The sequence below is a fragment of the Xiphophorus couchianus genome, chromosome 11 (assembly GCF_001444195.1).
Source record: "Xiphophorus couchianus chromosome 11, X_couchianus-1.0, whole genome shotgun sequence".
In the NCBI taxonomy this organism is placed as follows: domain Eukaryota; kingdom Metazoa; phylum Chordata; class Actinopteri; order Cyprinodontiformes; family Poeciliidae; genus Xiphophorus; species Xiphophorus couchianus.
The window spans coordinates 10,673,599-10,692,589 of record NC_040238.1 but is presented as its reverse complement, the minus strand read 5'-3'; the positions used below and the strand labels follow the sequence as shown (position 1 = coordinate 10,692,589).

The window sequence follows — 18,991 nt, the reverse complement described above, 5'->3', positions numbered from 1 at the left end:
CTATAAAAATGGATCACAGACTGAATTAGGACAAAATAAGAGGCGGGGTGAAAGTACCATAACTGGAATCTGATTGGCTGATATCCCCAGGTCGGAGGAGGCGGGTATGCGGCTGCTCTCCTGGACTCTCTTGCGTTTCCGTCGGTTAGTGGAGGCGTCTGTTCCTGCTGGAGACACCAAGCCGAAGGTTTCAGCCAACAGAGGGAGGTTTTTCATTTTAATCCTACAAATCCAATCTGAGTTGCTCATACCTGTGTTACAAGCCTGGCTGCAGATCTCTGCAAAAGGCCTGTGAGAGGTAAAAGGTTTCCATTAGATTGCAGGTTACTGAACTTTCTGACGCCTAAAAGTTGAGAGAACCAGACTGAAACCTGGATTATTTTAACGATTTTTCATTTCCTTTCATCTTAAACGAGCCGCTTTGATGTCAAAGCAGACTCTGCTTTGTTTTATTCTATCTATATATATATAAATATATTTGTTGAAGAGGGTGCAGTGGGTGACATATCAAAGGGTGGGTTTAAACCGTCAGGAGCTTTAATGTGACACAATGAGAGCCTAAATTCCCCTGAACCGAGGCGCTGACAGCTTCCAGGCGGCTCTGCACTCACTGGAGCTGGCTCTTGATGTTGAACGTTACTTTATCCGCAGCTTGAAGGATTTTCTCCAGGCACACGATGTCGTAAGTGTTGGGGTTTCGGAAGGGGACGTCGTCTGGAAGACCGCCGACCTCCACGGACTCCGGACTGCCGCGGATCAGTTTGTACGGCACGACGACGGAGCGGTCCAAGCCCAGCGCCTCGCCTGGACCGCACAGACAGCAAGAGGAAGTGGAAATATTAAACCGAGCCGTGAATAAAATCAACTTTACTCAATATTTCTGAAATATTCAGAGCAAGAGCGTCTGTCCGGGCCATTTGTGACTGAACTGCAGTTCAAGAATGATACAAATTTGTCTATTAAACATTTTAACATTTATTATTGGCCTAATCTTCTCACGATGGAAAATGCACAAAATATTTGTCTTTTTATAACCAAACTTTCCAATAAGTAGGTCCAGAGACTTTTCCAAATAAATCCAACCTTGCAGCACCCAAATTACTTATCTAATTTTATTAAAATTAGATAAGTACTCTGATCTTATACTTATCTAAATTAGTATAATTATATAATAATAATAAATAATAATGATAATAATATAAATAATAATAATAATTTTATAATATAATAATAATAATAATAATAATAATAGTAATAATAATAATAAATAATAATAATAAATTAGTAGATAGCGTTCTGAAATAAAGTGACCCAAATCATGTTTTTAATAACAGAATATATTTTTTTATCCAAGCCAAAAATGATTTGAAGACTAAATGCCATTTTTTTTAATACAGAAAATGTGCAAAATCATATTAAAGTTTTAGTTCTACAATGATCACTTTTCTACAAAAAACAAAAATGGCAACAAAAAAAAAAAATTGGGCTACTTTATTTGCTTAATTTTATGTATTTTTTGTAGTTTTGAATAATTTTGGCCCACATGACAAAAAGCTTGAAAACATCTCCCTTTAATCCTAAATTTAATCCATAGTTTCTTCTTTGTTCTCTCCCAGTTACCAATGGCAACCCAAAGGGGTCAATACTTCACCTTTTCCTCCATTTATATTAATAATGAAGGAAATTCTGTTGTAGATTTATGTATCTGTCCACATGCTGACGACACAAATCTCTCTTGCTAGTTCCTTAAGAAGTTCAGCTTAGCTTTAGTGGAGATACAGCTACAGTATATGTCCACTGTCACTATATGTTTTGGAATTGCTGCAAAGTCACAGTCTTGATACAATTAGATGTCCACTGTTAGCAAATGCATGTTTAATATGAGGGATTGCTGCAATCATCCATCCAATGTCCACAAAACTGACTGTTGACTAAACATTTTGATGAAATCAACTGTCCAATTTACAGCTCCAGAGTCATTGCTGCTAAATCAGTGACTTTAATCAATTATTTGTTTGCTGTTGACACATTTTTACTCTGTAATTGATTCCTAAAAAGTCGAGCTTTCAATGCAGCCAACTGTCACTGCTGGTTAGCTAGGAAGGAGGGATTGCTGCAAAACTATACGACGGACGGAAGCATCCATAAAATATTTCTGTCATGTCTTAATTGAACAGACTGGCTCGGTGTGGTAAATCTAGTCTGTTTATGTAACTGTGTTATGAAGTCGATTCATAGATTCACTGATTCTTAGACCTACTTTTCTTACAAAGTACATTAGAAAGATGTTTGTTTTGAATTGATATGTTAAAAAAAACTGATTGGCTTCTGAATCAAGCTGATTTAATCATTGTTTATTTTTTATAAAGATGGTCAAATCTATGGTTTTTGCATTCCTGCAGATGAAAACATCTGTTATTTAACTCTTCTCTGTCTTTGTGTTCAAACCTTTTCGCATGTTCTAATTTTTTCTGATTTGGCCGTTCATCAAACTTCATCAGATTCAGGTCTGAATTGGTTTGATGGATTATTGTTACCGTATTTCTTGTTGAAAAGCTCCTTGACTTGCTCTCGGAGGACCACTTTCTCGCCCATGCGGTTGATGTCGTCATCGTCTGTCGGCAGAAAGCGACAACAGCGAGGGTGAAGATGCAGCATTTGACGGAGTAGAAGAAAAAGAAAAAAAAAAAGAAAACTTTCTCCTCACCGCTTATTGAGGCGTAGGCCTTCTTTAGTAAAGTGACTCGACGGGGTGCTGACAGGAGAACATAAAACATGTTAACTTGGTCCTCCATGTTCTGATGCATGAATTGGCTCTAAAGTGAAATTCTTAGAATACCTGGTTTGGGAATAAGTCCTTGAAATGGTCTGAAAACACAGAGAATAAGAATAAGATCACTGCTGAAGTTCTGCTGGAAGGTCGTCTGAAAGTCGTCATTCCTGCGCCCCACCTGGTGATGGTGAAGCTGATTTTGTCGGCGACCGCCAGGATCCGCTCCAGGTTCTGGGAGCCGAAGGTGCAGGGCTTCCTGAAGGGGATGCCGGGGGGGAGGCCTTCGATGATGACCGAGTCCGGGTTGTTCTTGATCCTCTTGTAAGGCACTTGGACGGGGTACTTGATGCCCAATGCCTCGCCGTACTTCCTGTTGAACAGATCCTGGACCTGCTCCCGCAGCGTGTTGGCCAAGTCGATCCTGGACAGCTTGGACTCCATGCACTCTGAGGACACGAGACACAGACAGGACACGCTGAAAGGCTTTATTTCCTTTCACACTGCTGTAGTTGCAAAGGTAAGACAGTAAAGTTATGGCCAGGCTGAGAAAAAAGAAATTAAATTCCAGTAATAAAGTCGTATGACAGAGTCGGAAGAAAACGAGAATAACAATACGAGACGAAACTCATATTATTACAAGAATTAAGTTATACGATAAAAGTCTTAATACGAAAATAAAGTTGCAATAACACAAGAATGAAGTCCTATTACCAGAATAAAGTCATAATAAAGAGAAAAACTCATTATGACATTAATACTAGAAAAAAGTCATAATATGAAAAGAATGTTGTACAAATAAAATTCAAAAATATTACTAAAGTTGTAGCAATACAGAAAAAAAGTCAGAATTATATGAGAATAAAGTTATAAAGGTTTGAAAACAATCATACGAGAATAAATTTGTAACACAAAATGTCCTAATATTATGAGAATAAAATTATAATAACATGAGAAAAAAGTCTTATGACAACTGAGTCAAAATCATACAAGCATAAGCTCATAATATTACCAGCATAAAGTAAAAATATTAGTAGAATAAAGAAGCTATTTTATTATAACTCCTGTACAAACAAATGTAAAAAATGAATGAGGAATTTTGAGCATCTTGTGAAGTAATATTTTGGTGTTGATTTTACAAACAGGACAAACTTCATCTGTGAACACATCAGCATCAGATGACCATCAGTAGCTGGATTTGACCAGCGGCTCACGTCAGACGCTCTGCTTTCATTAAGACAATGTCTTTCTAGAAATGACACGACTTTCTTCTGTTGTTTTTGTCTATTGTCAAAATATTCTGACTTTTATTCTCAAAATTTTAAGCGAAAAAATCTCGCAGTCAGGCTCCAATACTCTGCTAATTGATGTCTAAGCCGAGTGAAGCTCCAGGTCTGAGCCTCGGATCTGCGGCTGCGGATCAAACGTGGAACATGAACGTACCTGAGAATCCGGGTCTCTTGGATAAAGCAGCTGTGTCCTCCGCTGGCGCGCTGTCCTTGGCGTCTGGCTCTGTGGAAAAACAATACATTTTTGTTTTTGTTTTTTCGTTGACGGCAGCCTGTAGCCTCGGCAGCGGAGCTCCATTAGGGATTAAAGCAGAAGCTGCTGCAGGAAATCCCTGGAAGGGTTTTTCTGTTTTGTCTCCAAAAAAGCCGTTTTCAAATGCAGCCTGAACTGAAAGTGACCCGATCCTTCTGATCATAGAGAGGGCAGGCATAATCATATTTGTAAAGCTTCTTTTCTGTACACTGAGAATAAACGCAATGTATTCAGAGCTATAAATATCACAGGAGAAGGAACAGAGCAGCAACCTGCAGCTTAAAGCAAACTTTATAATATCCAAAATTGGTGTTACATTTATTCTTATTGATGTAATACAGATTGAATTCCCAGTTCAAGTTAAAACATTCCTGGAAACACCCACATTTAGTTCAAGTTAAAGTAAAAATGACTAGGGCTGTAATGATTAATCGGATTAATCGTGATTCAAATAATCGGCAACTAACTGAGTAACTGATTAATTGTTAACTGGAGTATGTACACTCAAAAAATGACATTTTCTGAAAGAACAACGCAGTGAGAGCAGTAAAGAAGACAAAAGTCTACATAAAGATATACATTATATTTTGCACTTAAGATAAATAAACAACTTTATTTTACCCAGAACTCATTTTGTGGCAAAACTTCACCTGGTTCTAACTCTGTTAACAAAACTTCCTCCTAAGCACCTTTGCTATCCAATTATTAATCAGTTAATCCATAAAATGATCACCAGATTACTGATGTTCAGTCCAACAGAGAGTGGAGCTCAACACATGCTGATGTTTTATTTTCAAGTATTTTTTAGTTGCAGATGCATCCCTTGCTACAAATGATCAAGCGAACACTAAAAGAATGCTATATTATTGCATTTTAGACAATAAAATTGTTATTTTCTCATTTTCAAAGGAATTGAATTAGTCATTTCCACTTATGTATTCCTAATATTGTATAAAATAAGCTTATTTAAGTGAAAATCAGATGCTAGCAGCTGCACTCGTGAAAACTGCAGCCCCGGTTCATGAGAGAGACGTACCTGCATCACAAACGGGCATCGAAGGCATCTCTTGTTTAACTTGCTCGGCTAAAAGTTCAGGCCTGAAAAAGGAAAGTGAGGCGGTTAGTAATAACTTTGCTAAGAAATTTCAACATTAAAATGTACACAACCTCACAGCGTCATATAAAATGAAGTGGATGAAGTTTCTGTAGACGTCCTCTACCTTTTGATAAAAAACTGGATCTGACCGCTAACAGCCAGGATCTTGCGTAGCTTGGCCGCTCCGAAACAGTTGGGCCTTCGGAGGGAGATTCCCTCTGGCAGGCCGGTGACATACAGATCCTCTGGGTACATCTGGAACTTTGAGTACGGCACCTTGGCTGGTTCTGGAAGACCCAAAGCTTCGGCTGGAGACGCAAAACGGAAATAATTCAGGGATAGACATCCGGCTCAAACTTGGGTCTCATTTATATATATATAAACATATTTTTAATTCAAGTAACGAAAACAAAATTCTAAATGAATAAAACTTGCTGCTGAAATATAGCAACAGAAACAAAGAGTTTAATTAAATGGATGCAGGAGAGTAGAAAAAAAATCTGAAATAAATCTGAACACATCAAGGAACACCTCTGCTAATCTGCTTTTAGCAGAAATCATTTTTTTGCATTTGTGCTTGTATATAATTTTGCACAGTTTACAGATACACAAACTGACACATGCAGCGTTTTTTCTAGTTGTTCTGAATTTTAAACTGATTCCCCCAGAACTTACACATTTGCTTCTTGAACAATCGTTAAATGTTTTCCAGTAACTGTTTATTTTTGGCAGGATAAGCTTTGCCTCTCAATCCTCTCAAGACATTACTCGTGAATCACAGTTTTTCCTTCCACTAAATTTCCGTTAAGCTCTCTCTGATCAGCCAACTTCTTTAATCAATCAATCAATCAATAAAATTTTATTTGTATAGCACATTTCAGCAGCAAGGCATTTCAAAGTGCTTTATATCACATCAAACACAGAAACACAATGCAACACAGAATTTAGCAATTATTAGTCCTATTGTGCTGTTTCATCCAATTTTTGGCATAACTGAATTTTTGGCTTTCAAAACCTATCATCAAAATTATGATCTGTTTTTCATTTTTTTCTGTCACTTACCGTACTTGATGCTGAAGAGGTTTTCCACTTGCCTCCGAAGCTGAAGGATCATTTCGCCGATGTCCTCCACCAGACTCCCCGCTGAACCAATCACAGTGAGAGGAAGACATGACAGTCTGCAGAGTTGAGCTGTGCTACCAGGAAACCCACTGAGCAACTAACGCTAAATATAGCAGAACAAGGGACTCGACGAGGTTTCACCGTGGAGGAGTGCAGCCTACCTTCAGTGGGTCTCCTGATGCTTTGAGGCGCTCCACTGGGAGACGAAGCTTCAGCTGCAAGGTGCAAAGAGGAAAAACATGAGAAACGCGCGACTTCTTCGGCTTCTTCAAATGAAGAGATTTAATTCACAGACTCAGCAGAGAGACTTTTTAACTTTTAATTTGTCCGAGGAAACGGATGCAAGTCCTGCAGAGTAGAATTAAAAGTATCCAATGTTAGAAATATCTGCATTTGTGCAAATTTTATATAGTGATGCACCAATCAGGTTTATACTGACTAAAACAGGTTTTCTTTGAGATCTAACCTGCAGATTCCAACTTTGACACATTCAAAATTATATTTATTTAATTAAACAACTAAATACACTAAACTCTGACAGAAATGTTCTTCAGGCTTATTGATTGAGATAGTAGCAGCTTTGAATAAAAATAAAAAAAAATCAAATAATATATGATTCAATGCATAAAGTATGAGTATGAAATATATATTTTTTAAAATATACTTTTTTTTACCCCTCCAGGGGGTCTTTTGTGGGCTCTGGTGTCCCTTATGTGACAGTGGGCTGACAGGAAACAGGGAAGGAGAGAGGGGAAGACATGCGGCAAATATCGTCGGGTCCGGGAGTTGAACCCGCGACGGCCACGTCGAGGACTCAAGGCCTCCAAATACGGGTCGCGCTAACCGCTACGCCACCACGGCACGCCCGATAGGCCATACTTTTAAGTATATTTTTCTTGTTCTTATTCTTGTCATCTGTCATTGAATTGTGAAGCACTTTGGTCAACATCTGTAGTTTTTATGCGCTATATGAATAAATGGGCAGATTTACAAGAGATGGGAATCATATTATACACCAGTTAGACATAATATTACGATAACCTGCCAAACAGTGCGTCGCTGCAACTTTTGTTTAAAAAAAAAAAAAAAAAAAAACTTAGGGGGAATATAAAATAGATGTTAAATGAGGCTATAAAATAAAACAAAACCATGTGAATCATAATTTCAACTAAAAACTGAAGCCAGGGCTCAAGATACTAATCATTCAAAAACAGCAGCTTCAAGTGAAAAAAGTAGTCAGTGATCCCCAAAATGACCAAACTTTGCAATATTTTAATTGAAATAAAATAAGAACTATTTCTTAATCAAGCTGTGCTTTCTTATAATTAACAGCAGTCACATACTCGGGTGTAAAATTCTTTGCATATTTTTACATGGAAATATTAAACCTAACAAATAAATATTTGAGGGTAGTTTTTAATCTTATTGTACTGGTTTGCAATAAAGACAATAAAGAAACAAGTTGATGTTGAAAGATTTTAAAAACCAAACTGAGCAAAATCTGCCTGAATACAGACAACCTGACACAGTTGAAAGCAGACATTTACATACACATAATAAAAACACATTTTTTTCTCACCATCTGACATAAAATCAGACCAAACTTCTTCCGTTTTAGGTCAGATAGAATCACCTAAATGATTAATTATTAAAAATTATTACTTGCTAAATATTCTTTTGTTACTGAACGTTTGACTGAAGTCATACAGTATAAATATAATTATACCTCATACTAAACTATACTGAAATATAACATTTCTACAAAAAAAAAAAGAATTCTTGCAAAATTATTTGGCATTTAGCAAATACAAATCATTTTGTTAGTTCTAACTGAGCTAACAAGAAGTTTTATCTGATTTAACAGTGAGAACAAAAATGTTTGTCCTTTTATTTGGTGTTTGTAAAATTCTGGTTTCAACTGTACACAACAAAAGAGAATTATGATTTAATTAAAATCAGATAAACAACTGCAAACTGGGTTTCCCTACAAAGAAACAGAAATGAAAATCTGCATTTGATGTCAGCACTTACCTTCATTTTTCTTCCTTTACTGGTAAATTGTGAAAGAAAAGAAAACTTAAAGAAAGAACAATCAAATAAACCCAAAAGATAATCACCTCTACGAACCAATAAAAGTTATAACCAAGATCATTTTGAGTAGACTCTGCTAGTAGCAAATGAGGTAGAAAAAGTCCCCATGTATATATTCGAAAATTACATTCAGAAATTTGGACTGTGACATAAATCCTGTAAAATTCCAATACTTCCCTGATCTTTCGGTTCTTTTCTTCAAATCTCTCCATGGAGCTAGAAAGAATATAATGAGTAAATGTCAGGAAAATCCTGCCAGGGCATCTGAGCCTAATTCATTTAGAATGAAATGGATCAGGAGGACTGAAGTTGGAGACTCCTGGTCTAAAACAAAAGACCAGGAGTGAAGAAGTTGAGTCTACTCAAATGTTCTTGGTATTGTTGCTCTACCTAAAGTTTCAGGGAGAAATCAGTTGTAAGTTGAAGATAAGGGATTGGGTTTTTTTTTTTACACAACATTTAACACTCACAACCTGCAAAATGCACAACGCACCGTTTCTAATTACTGACATGTCCAGTTGTTTGGGTTTAACATGAATAGAAACTATAGAGGAATTATCAGTCGACATCACGCTGCGTCAGCACCAGCTGTACTGGGCACATCGCCTTCAGAAAGAAAGCAAGAAGATATTATTCTAACAATTTAAACTATTTACAATTATGCTGACAAAATTATTCACGAGATCACCTCTCATAATGGCGCAAATCCAATAGCTTGGTGGCATCTGCAGATGTCAGAGGTTTTACTTTTAGTGAAGTGTCTCCCGTTCAGCCTGCTGCACTTCTGATTTCTGATGGTTTCATGTGAAACACGGTTTTCACATGTGGAATTCGTCATATTTTTCTGTAAGGGTGACCAAACGGCGGAAAACTGGTTTCTATTTTTATTCTGCCTGGGCTGAAGAAATTGAACAAGAACAGCGGAAAATTCCCTGCCGTCAAAATGACTGCCGATAGCGCTGCAAAAACACAAAATCTTACAAAGTATTTTTGGTCCAGTTTCTGGTGCAAATATCTAGAAACAACTGAAATAATACAAAACTAATTTACAAATAACCTTTCAGCACAATATAGGAGCATGCTTTACATGAATAATTCCTTATTATTGATGAAAAAGGACTAGCTATAAGTAAAATAATCTGCCAGTGGAGATGTCCATCTGTCTATTAAATCTGTCCTTTGACATTTAGCATTTTTGTCAAAGAATGCTAAGTATGAATTCTGTTTTTCATTCAAATTTCCAGTTTGAGGAAAACCTTATTCCGTCGCCCCTGCTCATCATGGATATATTTGTTTCCATGGTGAGGGACTTGACTTAGTGAGAAACACTGAGAGCTAATTACTGTGTACAAAACTGCTTTAATATTCCTAGTAAGTGACAATTAAAGTTTGGGGAATTTTGTAACTTTTTTGGCTCAATAAGACATCTCATTCACTAATGTTAATTTGGTAGTACAACTTATTTTAGTTGTAGTACGCTGACAACATGCTAGCTAATGTTAAAGCAGCAAGACAACAGCGGGTAACCATGGCAATCAGCAACAGTTTAAAGAGCAGACTGGCTCTTTCTGCAGTCAGGCTTACAAACAAATAATCCCTCTACAGGCATTAAGACTTGCAGATGATGCATGGTGCTTTTCACAGATGAGAGCTAATCTTCAAAGAAAGGGCGGGGCTAAAGGAGGTTAAAACAAGGAAAGGGCCATTTATAAGGTTGGGGTGGAGGGCACTAGTGGATTGAGGAAGTGAAAAAAGGAGCAAAAATACTGACAAAAATGTGGTTCCATACGTGCTTCGTTTTGCTATCTAAAGAAGGTCAGAGGGTGTAGTTGGGAGGAGCTGCAGCGTGAAGAGGTAGATTAAATAGAGGACTGATCTGAGGAGGATGAGTGTACCTGAGTGGTTTTCCTTTGGGTGGGGGGGAGCTGGAGGAACTAGAGGGGCGGGGGCCGCAGGGGGAGCGCTGGGCGAGGTCGTGGTCGGACACGGAGTGGCTGAAACCGCCTCGCCCAAACACTCAACAGGATCCTCCCCACTCGTCCCAGCATCTGCAACGAAAATAAATCAAACATCCCCAGATTGACCTTCTCTAAACCTTGGAATGCACAGGTCCAACTGTTCAGCATATTTATCACAAATTGCTGTGCTCTAAAGGCAAAATTCACAACAGGTTCGATCATTGGTATTTCATTTTTTTACATGTAATTTTAACAAAGTGTTTTTGTAAACCTAAAATTTTTACACCAAGTTGTAGAAAAAGTACTTCCCCAAGTTATATGAAATAATTTTTTAGTTTGTAACTCAGATTATCATTGTCCTTCTGCTCCTCTCTTTAAGATTTTATACATTTTCACTATTTATAACAAACATTTAGCAAATTTGTATTTTTGTTTATAAGATTTAAGTAAGTCAAGAGGATACACAATGCATTCTAACTATTACTTCAAATTAAATACGCAGTTTCATTCTTACTTAACTCGCCAGAGTTCAGGGCTTCATTTTCCTAAATGAGGCCAGTAGAGGTCAGTATTCTAAAGTTTGGAAGAAAATGTGACAATTCCTTCGAAGAAGACTATATTATAAATGCAAAGCGTGGGAAAGGCTTTGCATTATTTGTCTTTTAACAGTTCAGCTGCTTCCAAATGTTGGGATTATTCTTCAGAACAATAAGTAAACTACTCCTTAGCAGATTTAAATCCACTTTTTACTTTGTTACAAGAATAAAAACAGTCAAAACCTTTAGTGGCTGATTAGATTGACATCTAGTTTTGATCATAAACCAGCTCTGGAAGAGAAGGAACGTAAGACTGGTGTCTTTAAGGTTTTGTTAATTCAACAAACGTAAAAGTCAAACCGTGATAATCTAGTTTGACAGAAACATGGCTGACATTTTAAATACCAACCAGCAAGCAGTCAGGAAAGGAAAGCGGTTATTTCTGGACTTGTGGTGAAGACGGTAAACTGGAGTATTAATTATGTAGAGTTAATTGATTTTATTGAATGATTTTAAATTTTGGAAGATTAAATCTTCATTTTATTTGGACTTTTATTATTAACACCATAATATTACAAGAATACAGTAAAAATAGTACGAGAAAAAGTCTTTTATTGCCATAATACAATCATAATATTGGGAGAACAAAGTAGTAATTTTAATTTTCAGTATAAATAAATAGCAGAAAATTAATTATCCAAGCTTTCTTCTCATTGAAATTAACTTTTTTCAGCTTCAATCTGAGAAACATAATTTCAGTAAAACAGGATGTACTCTTATAGATATACCCATTTTATCTGTACACCTGCTAATGTACCACTTTGGCTTGGAAAAATGTCAACAGACCTAGCGCCACCCAGTGGCTAAAGCAGATGGCGTCTAATTGGCCACTGGAAAGAAAAGTATATATCAGGAATCCAAACAATATATTTTTGAGAAGATTTTTGGTCCTTTTATTAACTTTATTAAGGACTTAGACTTGCCACAGTCCAAGATTGGTACATGGTTGTATTTTCAAAGTGAAAAATCTCAGTAAAAATATTTTGGTAAAAAAACACAAAAAAACAGATTTTTTTTCTTGTAATTTTAAGACATTCTGATAAAATTGCGTCTTTATTCTGCCAATATAATGAATATATTCTCGTAATTAATTCTCATAACCCACAGAAGGGAAGATTGAAGCTAAAGCCACTTTTTGAAAACATTTTCTTATTTGAAATTTTTGTTTTAGAAGAGAAAGCAAGAAAGAAATTCAAGTAAAAGTCCTTTGTAGAAGTCAGCAAACGGCAGCAACAGAGTAACCAGTGGAAGTGTAATGATCTCGGCTCACTTACCAGGCACTGTGACCTGAATGATGTCTCCATCTGGAGGCTCCGTTTTAATCCTCCTCAGAGGAGCTCCGTCTCCCGAAGGACCTGCCAGAGTTAACCGCTCCATCAATAATCAGACGTCATCAGTGCGTTTACAAAGGACGCTTTCCCTTTAACCAGCATATTTACTAAACTTTGAATTATTAAAAAAAGAGGGGGGGGGGGGGTTGTTAGGCTGGTACCTGCTTCAGAGTCAGCCTGGGGGCTCACGCAAGCACTTGTTGATCTGTGAGAAAGTAGAAAAGAAAATGTGTTGGTGTTTTTTCAACACAAACCAAACAAGTCCAGAAACCTTTACTCTCTGTGTTGAGGTTTCTGTCTGACTTTATTATTTTCTCACATGAAGGAGTTATGACCCACTCCTTACAAAGCTGCTGCAGTTTATGGAGGTTTGCAGACAGCTTGATTCCTTTTTCTGCTGTGTTTTGGATCATTTTCTTCTCTTTTTCACACTAGAATACGTGTAGTGAGGAGCTCATTGGTCCAGTCAATGACTGCATGGTGCCCAGATTTCCTTCTTGTAAAACAAGCCCACATCAACAACCATCTTGGCTCTTTGCTCTGGCAGATTATATAATATGTCACCTCATTTCTGCTTGTGTGAACGGTAAAGCTTCCAAATAATAAACAGTTGCTTAGCCCGGTGGTGTAAAGCAGGGGCTCCCTATACACCGCATAGTACTCCCATAAATATTATATCACATATGGAGAAAAAGAAAAAAAACTAAGATTTTTACAGCAGTCTGAACGCCCTGTTTCTGAGCTTTTCACCCCCCAAAAATCAGTTTTGTGGCACTTCCATATGTGGTACTAAATTGAATGTGTAGCCGATAGTTTTCAAAGAGTCTGCTGTCTGAACTGTCATGTCATATTTTATCCAATGTTTTAATGTCATTGGCGCACATATACATACATACTGTATATACTTCTGGATTTATACAAACTGCATTTTGTTGCTTTGTACATGTGCAATGACTACTAAGTTGAATTCTTTTCTATTTTAAAATCGATCCAGTTTTGCTTCCATAAACAGTATTGCGAGTGTAAACCATTCACACTGCAGTCTGACTATACTCGCAATTAAATAGCAACACTGTTCCATCCTTTCCCATATTCTTTGGCAGCAATCATTGCTTCTCCAAAGTCACTGATGATGTCTGTCCACCCTGGCATTGTGTTAATAAAGACCTGTACGTTCAAGAGCAACAAAGGAGCCAAAACTCCTGCTTTGGCAGAGGACGTCACACCTGCTGCTGATGAATTAGAGTGCTTTAATTAGCTGCTTGTGTTTACTTCTTGTCAAGCAAATGATGACAGCGATACGTTGTGTCCTTGTTCAGTTAGCACATTAAGGATATGGCATTATCTTGGACAGTGTGTCTGTGGGCTGAGAGCCAACCTGCTGCTGAGCAGCTCAGCTGCGGTGGGAGGGAAGCCCAGGCAGTCGGAGAAACCGTCTTCAGGCACGCAGCCCGGGTCAAGCTTGCCCTCCTCTCTGGCAATCTTGCCTGCAGCTTCAACAACCAAGACACAGAGGGTAAATAAACAAAGCACCACATTAGCAGAGAGTGTGTTTGGGAGAGTAAATGTACACCGGTAAATAAAAACTTGACAGTTTCTTTAGTTAGCAAGATATATATTATTTAGATATGTACTATTATCGTTTTAAAGCATTTATATCAACAGGTGAGTAAAACAAGATAACACTTGTTGCATTTCCACTCGTCATAAAATTGCACAAATTGGAATTAGGAAAATATATTTCTCAAATGGAAACATGCAAATTAAAAAGTTTTTGTGATATGATGTGTTGGTTTTTCAGCTTTACCAAAATCAGCATATTCCGCAAAACTGGAATGGAAAGACTATTTTCACATCACACTACTCATATGGTCAACAACCGGATGTCACTATTGGCAAATAAAACAAAGAAGATGACAGGAAGTAGTAGTAGCGGCATGATGGCGATAATGACATATCGCCTGATCAAACGTATTCATGTGTGACTTTTAATTCCATTTCTTATTTAATGGAAATATCGCAAATGTAAATTTTTGAAAAGCTAAAAGGTTTTTAGTTATTATTCTGCAGGTAGTTAGTCATCCTGGAAATAATTTTCAGCATTTTCAGCCGCAGCCACAAACAGTAATTTTAAGAAGTCACAGCAGCATTTCAGTAATGAAGGCCCAAATAACAGCTTGTACATTTTAGCGATAATGGCATTAGAAGAAAAACTGAACTAATTACAGCCTTACCAGTAAAAATCCTCTCATCAAACATCCTGCAATAGAAAAACAAAAAATCAGGATGTTAGTCAGAGAGTTCAGAGGCTGTTTCAGCTTTCAGGACATAAAAAATATTCTGAAACAAATGGAGGACGTCATTACTGACTCTTTCAGCACATTAACTTCTGTTTGAACAATCAGTGTCACAAAAACAGTCAGGTTCTTTTATTACAGCTGAAACAACCTGATGATTATGGTCGTCTGGATGTGAAATATAACCTAATCCTCTCTGCCACATGCTGCTTTTCTCCCCTCTCGCTGTGATTATAATTCACTTCAAGGTAGATTTCTGTGACTCGTGTTTGTTTACACCTGTTTGCGGAGAGCAGATTTAATGAAGCTGTGTTTATTTCATCCATCTATAATTATTTTGCCACCTATCATATAAAAGCGGAGTGACACACATGGAGGTCTGCAGAACTTTGTGGCAGAAAGACAATTACAGACAGAGAAGCAAATAAAAGGTTTTCATCTGAGGTACAATGGCATATAAAAAGCTGTTTTTTCCAGTAAAGCGGTAAAAAAGCAGCGAGTAGAAACAATCCACTGGCGGATGATCAACATCAGTTGCTGATTATCAGAGCTGGAAGAGGCTTCACCACTGAAGCTCTGATGGAGCCGACTGGATAAGCCTCAGAGAAGATAAGCAGGAGGAGGGCGGGGCCAAAAGATCATTCATCCATTAAGCTATCCATCCATCCATCCATCCATCCATCACAACGAGAACACATCCATCCATGCATCCATACACTCACTAAGCCATCCATTCATTCATCCATCCATTAAACTAATCCCATCAATCCATCCAACCAACCATCAATTCATGCAACAACCCATCCATAAATCCATCCATTCAAGGGGACAACAGATAAATAAATAGACACAACGTCTATTAAATTTTTTTTCAATATTCTTTGAACCTCTACATTTTCTAATAATTGCACAGATTATGACAGTAACAATGCTGTAAATGTTTAGGCCTCTCAAAGCCTTCCTGGGAGCATGAAGTCCATGGTTGGACTTCAGCAGGCAGCTGTGGTGACCATGGGTGATAAAAGCCTTGATGTGGTTTAATTATTACAAGTCAGACAATCTTAAACTTGATCAAAGACTAAAACTAACGTTTTCATAACATTCAACTTCAACCAAGTGAATAATTCATGTGTTACCATGTAGATCTGTGGCTTAAATAAGAAGAAAACTCTGGTGTCAGTTAGCTGAAGCATTGCTTTGAGCTCACAGTCCATTTGTTTTGGCATAAATCCACCTCAGGGTTTGCATCTGAAGCATCTCACGAAGGGAGACAATGGGAATGTAACATAATAGTGAATTAATCACATTTTCAATCTTTGCTAATTATATTAACACTAATGAGCTGCCTGCAGGATGGGTAAAAAGATGCGTTATCTCAAACAAGGCATGCTGGCTCATTTAAATTAGCTTGAACAAATGGGAGGAAGAGCAGCCATTAGTGCAGTGTGCTGGTGAGTCGGAGAGTCGCTCGGGACAGAAATGACTCAGCAGTTGGTTGCTGAAGGAAGCAGATGGCTGGGAGATTCATTTTTACTGAATGTAAGTTTAAAATGACACATAAAGTGGCTGTGATCTGTGTATGGTTCCGGGCCGCCGCCGCCATGAGGTCACAAATGGATGCGTTTCCCACCGTTTAATGATGAATCGTATTCCGTGGCGCTCGTCCAGGATGCGTTTGAGCTTGGGCACGCCGTATGTGCACGGCCTCTTGAAGGGGATTTGATCTGGGATGCCGATGATCTCCACGGCTCCCGGGTCGCAGGCGATTTTGCGGTAGGGGACAGGCACCATGTGATCGAGACCAAGAGCCTCCGCTGAAGAAAGAACAAACAAACACAAAAAAAAGGGTTTAGTGCTTTAACTCTAATGAAATGTTTTCCTTAGGTCTGTAAATACACAGGCAACATCATAATTTTACAGGCAGCGGATACCAATGAACTGCCTTCAACTGGACTTGGTGACTGGATTAAATCAACATTTGCAAATTTTCAATTATTTTCAATTTCCAACATTTTAAAGAGTCCAATTCTTAGATTTTCTTTTGTACAATTTCTACAGCTTTCGAGAAGTTTAGGAGGAAAACATTGATGTTGTTGGCATTTGAAATGTTTATTTTCCACAAATCATATTTATGCTGAAGTTGGGTTCAAATTAAAGGGCTATTCCACAGACATTTTCTCTCTGATTCAAAATATACTGCTCAAAAAAATAAAGGGAACACTTTAAGTGTTAAACACCTGTTTAAGTGTTCCCTTTATTTTTTTGAGCAGTGTATAAAGGACACAAAGATGGAAAAGAAAGGGGCAAAGGAAAGGAACACGGTGGAAGAAATGCTTAAAAGGAAAGAAGAAGATGAGTGTAGAGGATAGAAAGAATACAAGACAACATCATAGAAGTCTGCCTTTACACCTGCAGAAAGAGAAAATAAACAGAACTCAGAAACCATAACGACCAAAAAGATGTGGTCCATTTCTACCAATTTATGTAAACTGTGAAATCAGGACAGGACTATACTACACCAAATACATATTCTTTAGAGATTAGTTTGCAATCTGTAAAAACTTTTGTTTTGAAAACCCTGATCCAGGATAAAATAAGCAAAGGAATGGACATTTTGTTAATTGTTTAACGAGTGAACACCTACCAGAATCTCACAAAATGTAAGTGTTAATGAAATGGACAACAACTAAAAAGATTTGGGAAACAAAAGTTAAAAGACACCAGTTAAAAAAAACAAAACTCCCAAATGTCTCATAAAGTTAGATTTATGAGAAAGTAAAAGTCCAACTAAATGTCAAAACGTTTTGTTTTTGGAGAAAAGCAATCTTTGTTTTACTGAAATAACAGGGAAGGAACAGATGATCACATAAAGTGCTAACTTCCAAACAAAACAAAAGTTGCACTGACTGGTTATAAAATAGCTGGGATATTAACGACCAACTGTTTCTCACCATATCGGCTGTTGAACAGGATCTGAACGCACTCTCTCAAAGTGTTGATGTCTTCAGTTTCCTGAATAAACGAGTCCCATTTTTCTGCAACAGAAGAGAATCCTCTGAATATCCTGGTTATTTGATGGCTACAGTAAACCAAACCTTCAGAAAGTCAAATCAATATCATGAAATTCCCTCATTTTTCCCTCTCACTCAAACCAATTTGGTAAACCAGAGCAATCTTCTTAAAGGATTACAGCAGACAAATTAGTAAGTGAACACAGGTTGATGTAGGTTTCCATGAACAATACATGGAAACTGTCTGTAAATCCAATCAAATACATAGGATTTATTTCTCTGTGATCACATTATTTATGATATAACTATATAAGGGCTGCACAGTGGCGCACTTGCAGCAAGAAGGTTCTGGGTTCGATTCCCGGCCCGGGGTCTTTCTGCATGGAGTTTGCATGTTCTCCCTGTGAATGCTGGATTCTCTCCGGGTACTCCAGCTTCCTCCCACAGTCCAAAAACATGACTGTCAGGTTAATTGGTCTCTCTAAATTCTCCCTAGGTGTGAGTGTGTGTGTGCATGGTTGTGTGTCCTGTCTGTTTCTGTGTTGCCTGGCGACCTGTCCAGGGTGAACCCCTGTGTACCCTGCCTCTTACCCCACCTCTCGCCCAGAACGTTAGCTGGAGATAGGCACCAGCACCTCTCCTGACCCCTCTAAGGGACAAGGTGTAAGAAAATGGATGGATGGATGGATAACTATATAATAATGCATGCCATAAATCTCCGTGTCTTTCCCAGAAATGCTCCTTCAGAAACTTATGAGTGATGAATTTACTTTTATACAAAGTAATTGCTCTTTAATTAATTGGGACCAACCTGATTTTTCGTGCACGATGGAGAAGAGCAGCCTCTTTGAGATGTGGATTCCAGGCGGACTCTGACCCTGCTCAGCAGGTAGCCTTATTGGCTCATCTAAAAGTACAAGGCAAATTAAATACATTTGGCTCAATTCATTTAAGGCTGTAATGTTAATTTAGCACCCACATATTCAGCATTCCAGCTCTCATTTTCTTAATTACCTTCATAATGACTGTAAAAGTGCACTACCCTAATAGAAAGAATTAAAGTTGTTTTATTGGCTGTTGAGCTGTCAAGCTGAGATTTAAAACATCTTTGGGCTTTGAGTCAAATAGATCCGACGAAAAAAGATGCAATGGCGAAGCTATCATTTAGGTTGTGGTT

General features: G+C 37.7%; 1 protein-coding gene across 3 annotated transcripts in view; it reads right to left on the bottom strand.

Moving 5' to 3' along the window:
- Positions 1-18,991, bottom strand: part of gtf2ird1 (GTF2I repeat domain containing 1) — a 64,202-nt gene that overhangs the window by 1,774 nt on the left and 43,437 nt on the right. For 2 of the 3 annotated variants that reach the window (XM_028032581.1, XM_028032582.1), the window contains exons 7-26: positions 18,626-18,721; positions 17,755-17,838; positions 16,434-16,617; positions 14,741-14,766; positions 13,885-13,999; positions 12,668-12,711; positions 12,450-12,530; positions 10,517-10,669; positions 6,692-6,745; positions 6,471-6,551; positions 5,533-5,716; positions 5,349-5,410; positions 4,214-4,282; positions 2,952-3,219; positions 2,840-2,868; positions 2,708-2,755; positions 2,538-2,615; positions 612-804; positions 252-289; positions 58-167 (exon numbers count right to left, since the gene is read on the bottom strand). In XM_028032581.1, the coding sequence (XP_027888382.1) occupies positions 58-167; positions 252-289; positions 612-804; positions 2,538-2,615; positions 2,708-2,755; positions 2,840-2,868; positions 2,952-3,219; positions 4,214-4,282; positions 5,349-5,410; positions 5,533-5,716; positions 6,471-6,551; positions 6,692-6,745; positions 10,517-10,669; positions 12,450-12,530; positions 12,668-12,711; positions 13,885-13,999; positions 14,741-14,766; positions 16,434-16,617; positions 17,755-17,838; positions 18,626-18,721 (1,997 nt within the window). The remainder of the gene's footprint in view (positions 1-57; positions 168-251; positions 290-611; positions 805-2,537; positions 2,616-2,707; positions 2,756-2,839; positions 2,869-2,951; positions 3,220-4,213; positions 4,283-5,348; positions 5,411-5,532; positions 5,717-6,470; positions 6,552-6,691; positions 6,746-10,516; positions 10,670-12,449; positions 12,531-12,667; positions 12,712-13,884; positions 14,000-14,740; positions 14,767-16,433; positions 16,618-17,754; positions 17,839-18,625; positions 18,722-18,991) is intronic. The other variant, XM_028032583.1, reaches the window with a different exon arrangement.